Source organism: Gekko japonicus, unplaced genomic scaffold (genome assembly GCF_001447785.1).
Source record: "Gekko japonicus isolate JY-2015 unplaced genomic scaffold, Gekko_japonicus_V1.1 scaffold292, whole genome shotgun sequence".
Taxonomy (NCBI): domain Eukaryota; kingdom Metazoa; phylum Chordata; class Lepidosauria; order Squamata; family Gekkonidae; genus Gekko; species Gekko japonicus.
Genome location: NW_015173131.1, coordinates 379,101 through 388,312, shown reverse-complemented (window position 1 = coordinate 388,312; position 9,212 = coordinate 379,101). Strand labels below are relative to the sequence as shown.

General features: G+C 51.2%; 1 protein-coding gene across 1 annotated transcript in view; it reads right to left on the bottom strand.

Moving 5' to 3' along the window:
* Positions 1-481: 481 nt before the first annotated feature.
* Positions 482-9,212, bottom strand: part of LOC107119597 (sodium- and chloride-dependent creatine transporter 1-like) — a 28,244-nt gene continuing 19,513 nt past the window's right edge. The window contains exons 9-14 of the mRNA XM_015422117.1: positions 8,092-8,204; positions 7,051-7,188; positions 5,620-5,722; positions 5,288-5,388; positions 2,334-2,504; positions 482-691 (exon numbers count right to left, since the gene is read on the bottom strand). Of these exons, the coding sequence (XP_015277603.1) occupies positions 548-691; positions 2,334-2,504; positions 5,288-5,388; positions 5,620-5,722; positions 7,051-7,188; positions 8,092-8,204 (770 nt within the window). The 3' untranslated portion in view covers positions 482-547. The remainder of the gene's footprint in view (positions 692-2,333; positions 2,505-5,287; positions 5,389-5,619; positions 5,723-7,050; positions 7,189-8,091; positions 8,205-9,212) is intronic.

Sequence of the window (9,212 nt, the reverse complement as noted above, 5' to 3'; positions counted from 1 at the left end):
GGGAAACCTAGTGGAGCATTTGCTGAACTGATCTACACTAGGCATACTAAGGAATTCTGGAAAACCGGGGATGGATTTTTGTCTGGCCAGGGATGGGTTGCCTAGCTTGTCGGGTAGGAGGGAGCCAATGCTCTTGCATAATGCTTGAAAGCTAATACTGACAGCAGTTGGATAAGGTGATCACCTGTCCTTCCATGGAGGGGAGAGGCTTGGTCTTTGTGCAGAAGAAGTAGGGGTGTTGGGTGGCGGCATTTGCCCACTGCTGCCATTACCACCTCCTTGTTACAACGTGGACTCTCTCAGGTCTGATCTTCAGTCACGTGGGCAGTCACATGGCCCTCACTCAAGATGGCTTTCCTGAAGCGCGCAGGGTGTCGATCGCAACCAAAATGGCGGGCAGCACAGTTTGTGAGGGTGGAGGCTTTTTTGGTCTCTTGCATTCGCGATCCTGACTAGTTGATCTTCCGTCCTAATTCCACCACGCCACCCTCTCCCCCCAACTGATCTCGGTGTCACGTGCTATCACTACAGGGAAGGGGACGAGCCCTTAGATCACAGTCTCAAAAAGCATTGCCTTCTCCAAGGGGGCTGCGGCAAGACCATCCGGGGGCAAGAGCTTTGTCTCAGCTTCGGGCGTCATGTACTCCAGGTGGTGGTGGCCCCAGACAGGTGTGGTTAGCACCTGCCAACGCTGAGGGAGAAACAGAAGAGGGGCATCAATTAGCTGCTCCAGGTACTGCCATGGTATGTTTCACTGGTTTCTGTTGCCTTAGCTGTGCTCTTAAAGCAACTTAAACCAGTATCATAAAAACTGGACCTCCCCCCCCCCAAATGCAAATTCACTAAACTTTTTAAAACCCAAGGCCAAAAAGGATAAAGCCATCCTTAGTGATTCCTGCAGAGGCTCAAAAAGGAAGTCTTCACAAGTTTAGTGCAAAATGGAGGAGAATCAAGCCAGCCAGTCCTCTCTGGGGGGGGGGGGGGGCCAAAAAAGGAAAAACACAAGAGAAAAAGTCCCTCCGCATCCAGATACCAAAGTTCCCTCCTGGCCATGAGACAGCAGACTGAAGGCTTTCCCACATTTTTTTGGTCGGTTCTGTCCTCATACTGGTTCGGTTTATCCCCTGCTTTCTACATGCATTTTTGTGCCATTAATTTTCCTCATTTTTAGTCATTTGTCTTGTTTTTCCCTTAGTTCTCTTGAGACCACTTTTACCTCAATGTATTTTTGAAGCCAATCCTGAGTCTGCTTTTTCCTACTGCATCATTTTTCTATCGGTTTTCTTTGTCCCACCCACTTCCAGCCCACTTTTCAATGACTAGGCTCTTGTCATTATTAAACCCCTCCCTTTCCCCATCCCAAGCAAGTGATTTCAATTCTTTTTAAAAGCCTGGCTCTAAAATAACAATATAATGCCGTAGAAAAGATCTGAGTCTATCTGAAAGGGCTGTGAGCAGTTTTGCGTGCACTGCAGAAGAGTCAGTCGATGAGGGTGTTAATTCCTTTTTGGTTAGAAAAGGCAAAGTAGAGCACAGCTGCTTAGCAGCTGAGGAACCTGCTTTCCAATTCCATTCTAGTGACTGGATATTGTGCCCTCTGGGTACTAGGGCCATCCCAATTACTTTCTTTACACAGAGAGTGATTAAAATGTGGAGTTTGCTGCCAGAGGATGTAGCGATGGCCACAGCAACAGACAGTTTTAAAAAGGGATAAGACAGATTCATGGCGGGTAAAGTCTATCAGTGGCTACTAGCCATGGTGACTGTGGGGAGCATCCACATTCAGAGGCGCTGATCCTCTGAATCCCAGAGCCAGGAGGCAACATCAGGGGAAGGTCTCAGCCTCTCTGCCCTGTTGTTGGCTCTCCGGAGGAACTGGTTGGCCCCTGTGTGTGACACAGGATGCTGAACTAGATGGAACACTGGTCCGATCCAATAGGGCTCTTCTTATGTTCTTCCCCAGAGTCAGTCAGCCAGCCATTCAGCACAGGGGTTATGGTTGTGCCTGACAGCTGGTTGCCCAGAGACCACAGCAGGCTCCACATTGTGAACCAGAGCCCTGCTCACAGCCCATCTTGGACAAAAGATGAGGAGCAAGAGTCATGCTGCTACAAAAAGGAATTTGCAAGGCCATCCTGTGTAGGACACTAGAGCAAGCAGGGACAAAGGCACGGCCGCTTCCTCCCCATCGCATGCTCTCAGCACAACCTCGGTAGCTCCACAGTGAGCTGTGCTGATAACAGCACCCCTGGATGGACGTTTGGTGGGCTCCACTGGTGGCCCAGCTGGACACGGGGGGGGGTGCCTGGTGGAGTGGAGAGACTGGCACTCACCTGTTGCAAGGAGCCCTTGCTTCGCAGGAGCTTGTAGGCGACAGTGCAGGGGATGCAGAGCATGGATGCGAGGGCCAGAGCCCAGCCAATGGCCTCTCCCCACCAGGGGTAGACGTAGGTCTTGTTGTAAGTCAATGGCTGGTAGTTCACCACGTGGAAGAGGAAAATTCCCTGGGGAGGGAAGGGTCAGAGAGGGGCTTTGAGGATTTGGAGGCAAACCCAAGTCCAGGTTTAAGAGTTCCTGTTCACAAAACACTTTTGTTCATCTGAGCGAAAGAACATAAGAAAAGCCAATGTTGGATGAGGGCAATGGCCCATCCAGTCCAACACTCTGTCACACAGTGGCCAGAAATGCCAGGTGCCACCAAGAGGTCCACCAGTGGAGCAGTGGTATTTTGAGTTCTGCACTGTCTACTCTGACTGGCAGCCGATGCTCCCTCTAAGCCATGGAGTCTTGTGAGCAAAAACTCTACTTTGTGAGCTACTGGCATTAAAGTTGTGAGCGGGCGATTTGGCTGCTGCATCAGTTAGCTTGCTCCGGAGCCATCCCTTCCTGAGCTAAGACAAGAATGTGTGAGCCGGAGGCTGAAAAACTGTGAGCTAGCTCACACTAACCCAGCTTAGAGGGAACACTGCTGGCAGCTGCTCTCTAATGTCTCAGGCTTTTCACCTCTTAACACGAGAGGCGAGGGATTGGACTTGGGAGTTTTTGCATTCAAAGCAGATGCTCCGCCGCCAAGCCACGGCTTCTCCTGGATACTTTCATCACACTACAATTGGGAATAGGCTCCTAGCAGAACTGTGGGGTATGAGATGACCTGCCCTTCTATTTTGGGAGTAAGGTATGCAAACCCAGGGTGGAAATAGATTCCGTATTTAAAAAGGCACATTGGCATCCCACCCTCCCCCATGGAGCTCAAGGCAGTATGCACATTGTGTTATTCCCATTACATCCTCACGACGACTCTGGGTGTGTGGGGGGGAGACAGAGCCTGGGTCTAGCCAGCAGGGTGTAGAGGTTAAAGGGTTGGACGAGCCTCTGAGAGACTCAGGCTAGAATCTCCACTTGTGCCATGGAAGCTGACTGGGTGACCTTGGGCCAGCCGTATATTCTCAGTCTAACCTACTACCTCACAGGGTTGCTATGAGGATGAAAGAGAGAAGAAGAAGACAAGAGATTGGATTTATGCCCCACCCTTCACTCGGCTTACAAACTCCTTTCCCTCCCCCTCCCCACGACAGACACCCTGTGAGGTAGGTGGGGCTGGGAGAGCTCTTTCCAGAACTGCCCTTTCGAGGACAGCTCTGGCAGAACTACGGCTTGCCCAAGGTCATCCAGCAGCTGCAAGCAGAGGAGTGGGGAATCAAATCCCGGTTCTCCCAGATTAGAGTTTGTGCACTTAACCACTACACCAAACTGGAGGAGAGGAGAATGATGTTTTTAGATTATACTGTTTTTATGTAAGCCGCCCTGATCCAGCTCCGGCCAGGAGGGTGGGGTAAAAATCTAACAAATAAATAAATGTGAGCTGCTTTGGGTCCCCTTTGGGAAAAGGTGGGGGTATAAATAAAACAAATAAATAAATAGTTGCATAACAGGCACTTGACAATAACGCTCCTTCTGTTTTGGGTCCAGTGCTCTGGCCACCCCACCCCACCCCCCGGTTCTTGATTTTAACTCCTCCAAGATGTAGATCTGTAACCATTTTCCCATTTCCCACGTGCGTTGTTAAAAAGTGCATTCTCCTTGATTGTGACACAGTCAACTCCACTAAAGGCGGGAGATGGAGCAGAATGCAATTTCTTCAGGCTGGAGGAAGTTTACAGTTTTCTATGAGCTTTGCCCTTAAAAATCTCGTGCGCCAGCTTGATGCCACCTGGTGCTGCCAGGGCAAACATTTAAGGGGAAAGCAGAACTGCGATACAACAGATGGGCGTGTGATGGGATCTGGGAAGCTCTTAAACCACAGCCGGCATCCTCGCACGTGCCAGGGGATGGGGCAGGGGAAGGGACACAACGGCCACTCTAGCTTTGCATGTGTGTCATATTATTTAAATGCATGCAAATCCTAAATTGGTACTGCACAGGAATCAGGGTAAGCAGGAAAAGAGTGCAGGTTCGACACTCTAGGCAAAGTAGTTTAAAGCTCCTCATGGGGTTACTAAAAAGCCAATGGGGGGTCCACACAGGAGTTGTTCTGGTCTCATTGCCACTGCGAATGCACAGGCATGCTCAGGGGCAGTGGGACTTCCACACAGGGCAATTCCCCTTTCTGTTCCCTCACCTCACCATCCCACCCCCCCACCAGCCTCCAGCACGCTATGTCAGGTTTTTTTAAAATTAATAGTGTATGTTTAAGGTAAATGTAAAGGTTCTCTTGCTCGAAAGCCAGTCAAATCCGACTCTGGGGTTGCGGTGCTCATCTCCGTTTCCAAGCCGAAGAGCCAGCGCTGTCCGGAGACATTTCCGTGGTCATGTGGCCGGCATGACTAAACACCAAGGCGCACGGAACGCTGTGACCTTCCCACCCAAGTGGTACCTGTTTATCTACTTGCAATTTCTTGCTTTCAAACTGCTAGGTTGGCAGGAGCTGGGGCCAGAGACGGGAGCTCACTCCGTCATGCGGCACACTCGGGTCTCGAACTGCTGAGCTACCGACCTTCCACAGCCTGCAGTTCAGCGTCTTAACCACTTGAGCCACCGCAGCATTAGTGTATGTTTATATCACTATAAATTACTACTGATTTTTTTTTTTTTAAAGGGCAAAAAGTTCACTTGTAGTGGTAGGGACAGGGTGGGAGGGAGGGAACAGAAATGTTGCTGGATATGGGTGGGGAAACGTGGGAATCAGCACCTTTCCCTCCACACTTGACCCAAAACCATATGGAAGCAGCCTGGATTATCCCAGATTTGGGACGGGCCCTTCAGCTTCCACTCCGCTCCTGTGACTCACCACGCACACGGCTGGTGTAACGAGTGACCAGCACCACTTCATGTAGGGCAGAGGCCGGTAGCCAATCATGCGGGCGACGTCATCCATGAAGCGGTCAGCACCTGCCGGGAACGAACAGCCAGTCAGTATCTAACGCCATGCGAATTGTCCTCCACTCCCAGCCCTCTTGTAGCTTGAGAAGCGTCCAGCCTCAGTGGCCGGATTTCCCGCAACATCATGGGCCAAAGCCGGTTTAGGAAGCAGGCAGGGACATACCTCATACCCGAGGTAAAAATTCCCTTTTTGTGCAATGTCTTTGTCCCCCAGTCTCCCGTCGTTCCATTGCCCCTTACCGTAGACCCAAGCGATCACCACACACTCCCAGAAGGCCTGCCACAGAAGTGTGATCCCACTGGCTGAATAGTAGTCAAAGAGCTGAAAGACGTACATGCCCCCCTAGGGTCACACACGACAAAGGGAAAGAACCAGTTAGCAGCCACTCACGCCCTGATGCACAAATGCTCTTTCTTATTTTTAACTAGAGATATGCCGTTCAGTTTGACAGGCCAGTTGTGTATGGAGTCAGGGGTCCTACAGAGAAAGGCCTGGGGGAAGGCCTGGGGAAAGGCCTGGGGAGATGAGGGACATTAAAGAGAGAACATAAAACGCCACAGAATGCCCTAAATTGAGTGGCTCAGACTAACCCAGTCTCACTGTATCTCAGAAGCTAAGCAGGGCTGGCCGTAGTTAGTACTTGGATGGGAAGTCCCAGGCAAACCACCTCTGTTCCTCTCTTGCCTTGGAAATCCGTATGGGGTCACCATGAGTCAGCTGCGACTCGACAGCACTTGTCACTACCGAAGGCGGCCCATTCTCTCACCCTGGTCACGGAATCCCCGTTTCCACGTCTTTGTGACAGCTTGCCCATAGGAGAAAATGGCAACCATATGGGAAAGACTGGGTGCATTTGGAATTTGGGGGGGGGGAGGTCTCCTTTTTCATCACATCGCCCTGACTATTGAAAAATGAGGCCTGCACAGCCACCCCCTGACTGTGACAGAATGCTGGGAACTGGCTTTTGTGTCAATAGCCGGCTGGTGTCTATGTCGCATGATCATCACCTTTCCATGGGAGCTCAGCTGTCCAGGGAGATACCTGCTGAGGAATGGGAAGAATCCTAACTTATCATAGCTGTCAAATCCCTTTGGGTCCCTTAGGATGAACCAGAGTACCTGTCACCATCGTTCAAGAGAGGTAGCCGTTGTGTTAGTCTGTTGCAGCTGAAACAACAAAGTGCCTTGTGGCTTCTTAAGGATTTATAACAGATTTATTTCTGAAAGCTGTGCATCAAAGGAACCTGGAGAAGCAGCCTTATATTAGCTGCAGGTGGCAGCCAATCAGAATCTAATCTCAGACCAGGCAACCCCTCCTGGTTCATGCTCAGCCCCCGTCCAGGGAATTCCCTTCCCCTGGAGGCTCACCAGAATCCTAGCCTGAGCACCTATCACAAACTGTACTAAAAGACTCTTTAGTTTGGGTAGACGTATGGCGCTCGCAGTTCATGAAGCAAATTTAACTGACTGCATGTGGTTCTTGACAACCAGCGACTGGAGTTGTCAAGACAGAACCCAAAGTGATAGCGTAAATGTGTTCCTTGTGCCATTCCTGGGCAGATTTCCCCCCCCACCCAAGAGATGAGCTGCTTTATCCTGCATACCTGCCCCCCTCTACCCAAAGGCCACTCTAACCCCATGCCCCATTGTTTCTCCCCACTTCTGCCTCACCTGGGTCACCATGGAGAGGTCGATGATACAGCAAACGAGGCAGCAGATTGCGGCAGTGACCTCTCTGCGTCGGGAGCCAGCTGCCGGCTGTGGGAACAGGTCCAGGATCCCCGTGATGAAACCCTCCACGCCCACAAACTGCCAGGGAGAAGTGAAGAGAGAAAGAGCGGGAGGGGAGATTTACCTTCAAGTGCCCCGTTACCAAGCTTAAATGTGGTTTTTGAAAGACCAAAGATGGGCCAGTGCTCGTGCCTGCTAGCTCGGCCGCTCTGGCCCTTGACCTAAATGCCCGGTGCCTTTGACCCAAGCGAGGAAGCCATATTGCTGAGGCATGCCAGGGCTGCTGGTGTTCACTGAGAACAGGCTCCGCTGTGTTTTCCGTTTCATGCACGCAGCCTTCAACTGCCACAAGTCTGCTGGATCAAAGACACAGTGTGGATCACCTCGTCTTAGTGAAAAGAGGACACTCTGCACACGCTCAGAGGTAATTTAACAGCCCCAGCAAATGCACAGTGTTGGTCTGCATTTAGGCTGACCTCAGATTAGTTTCAGGCTTACCTTGACTTTCCTGGCCGGCATTTTTTCCCCTTTCCCCCCTGTGCCATCTGCATCTATATCCCCCGTACTTGACCTGGGTGGAATGCTGTCTCCCCCCCAGGGTTGCCTTTGTTTCTAACCTGCTGCTTGACCTTTTAAAAGCGGATTTATCTGTAGATTCCAGCGATCGGCTGATTGCCACAGATAAAGCAGCCATTAACAGCGAAGGAGCATGGCCAGAACAATTCTTCCTGGTCAGTTAGCAACGACATGAACCTCTGATGCTGCTTCAGTCCGTATTGCCTATTCAGACTGGCAATGGTCCTCCAGGGTATCAGGCAGAGGTCTTCCACATCACCTACTGCCTGATCCTTTTTGCTGGAGATGCCGGGGATTGAACCTGGGACTTCCTGCGTGCCAAGCAGAAATTCTGCCCCTGAGCCACAGCCCCTCCCAGCTCTGTCACCCTTTCTGACCTTAACCTATCCCACGTTATGTGGCTACCTGGCTGTCCAGCCCCAGGACAAGAAGCATGAAGAAGAACAGCGTCGCCCAGAGTGGAGAGAGTGGCATCAGTGTCACGGCTTTGGGGTAGGCGATGAAGGCCAGGCCTGGACCTGAAAGACAGAATGTAACTTAAGAGGAGTTGAAGATGTAGAACTCGTGGGCACTCCATGAAACTGCAGAGCGGTCGGGTTAGAACGGATGAAAGGAAGTACTTCTTCACCCAAAGAGTGATTAACACATGGAATTCACTGCCACAGGAAGTGGTGGCGGCTACAAGCATGGACGGCTTCAAAAGGGAATTAGATAAGCATATGGAGCAGAGGTCCATCAGTGGATATTAGCCACAAGCAATGTTCCCTCTAAGCTGTGGAGTATCGTGAGCAAAAAATCTACTTTTGAGCTACTGGCATTAAAGTTGTGAGCGAGTAATATGGCTACTGCACAAATTAGTTTGCTCTGGAGCCCTCCTTCCTGAGCTGAAACAAAAATGTGTGAGCCGGAGGCTAAAAAACTGTGAGCTGGCTCAGACTAACTCAGCTTAGAGGGAACACTGGCCACAAGGTATAGATAGGGGCTCTGGGGCAAGTGATGCTCTGTCTTCTTGGTGCTTGGGGGGGGTCAACAGTGGGAGGGCTTCTAATGTCCTGGCCCCACTGGTGGACCTCCTCATGGCACTGGTATTTTTGGCCACTGTGTGACAGAGTGTTGGACTGGATGGGCCTTTGGCCTGATCCAACATTGGCGTCTCTTATGTTCTTATGTTCTTATGAGTTGCAGCTGCAGAGAATTCATAGAACAGAATCATGGAATCAAAGAGCTGGAAGGGACCTCCGGGGTCATCTAGTCCCTCCCCCTGCACAATACAGGGAATTCCTTTGGGAAGGACCCAAAGGAGCTGCCAACTAGGTGTTTCCAATCAGACACTGGTCCACCCAGCCCTGTTCTGATAGGCAGCAGCTCTCCAGGGTCTCTAGGCAAAGTTCGTTCCCAGCCCAGCTGCTTTGAAACGGAGATGCCCCCGGGACTGGAACTGGGCTCCTCCTGCATGCAAAGCACACCCACTCTTCCCCTGTGGCATTTCCATCCATGCAAAATGCCTCCAAGAGCCCGCCTGCGTA